At 41.8% G+C, this 612-nt stretch overlaps 1 protein-coding gene across 8 annotated transcripts in view; it reads left to right on the forward strand.

The window, feature by feature from the left end:
* Positions 1-612, forward strand: part of LOC119588791 (ELAV-like protein 1) — a gene marked incomplete at its 5' end in the record, with an annotated part of 73,233 nt that overhangs the window by 53,764 nt on the left and 18,857 nt on the right. For all 8 annotated transcript variants that reach the window (XM_037937436.1, XM_037937438.1, XM_037937440.1 and 5 more), the window contains 1 exon segment: positions 68-171. In XM_037937436.1, coding sequence (XP_037793364.1) covers positions 68-171 — 104 coding nt within the window.

Genomic DNA, 612 nt, shown 5'->3' on the forward strand with positions numbered 1-612 from the left:
AGACATGACGCGAAAGTAGAACAAAGCTTCCCCTTTTCTGAAGGTCCCTTTTCTCTCCCCCCTGCAGGACAGAGTCTTGGCTACGGATTTGTAAATTACGTCCGGCAGGATGACGCCGAGAGAGCCATCAACCAGCTTAACGGTCTACGTCTTCAGAACAAAACTATAAAGGTTAGAACGACATTGTGCTACTTCTCAGTTGTTTTATATAGTTTGTATATACATGTTACGGGAATGATTGAGGTGGGGTGGTAGTTTAGCGTTTTTCCTGGGTCGCCAAAGGGAGATGATTTAAGAGGATCTTCGTTTGTTTTTGTTGCTGATCCAATTTTGGGGAGTTTTTGTCAATTTTGAGTTTGAGCATTTGATTACGGATCTTTCAGTTTCAATATTTAATCTACATTTTTCTTGTGTTGTGGTAAGGGTTTGCACAAATGTATATGCAATTCAGTGCCTTGGATTAACGTAATTTTGATAGCAGTTTTCTTGACTTAGTTGAGGAAGCGCACTTTTATTGGCATCTGTTTATAGGATAAGTAGGGAAGTGTAATGATCCCCCTAGGATAGAAGATTAAGACTAACCCGCCCCCCCCCCTTGTGGACCTGGTGGTG

The sequence above is a fragment of the Penaeus monodon genome, chromosome 24 (genome assembly GCF_015228065.2).
Source record: "Penaeus monodon isolate SGIC_2016 chromosome 24, NSTDA_Pmon_1, whole genome shotgun sequence".
NCBI classification, from domain to species: domain Eukaryota; kingdom Metazoa; phylum Arthropoda; class Malacostraca; order Decapoda; family Penaeidae; genus Penaeus; species Penaeus monodon.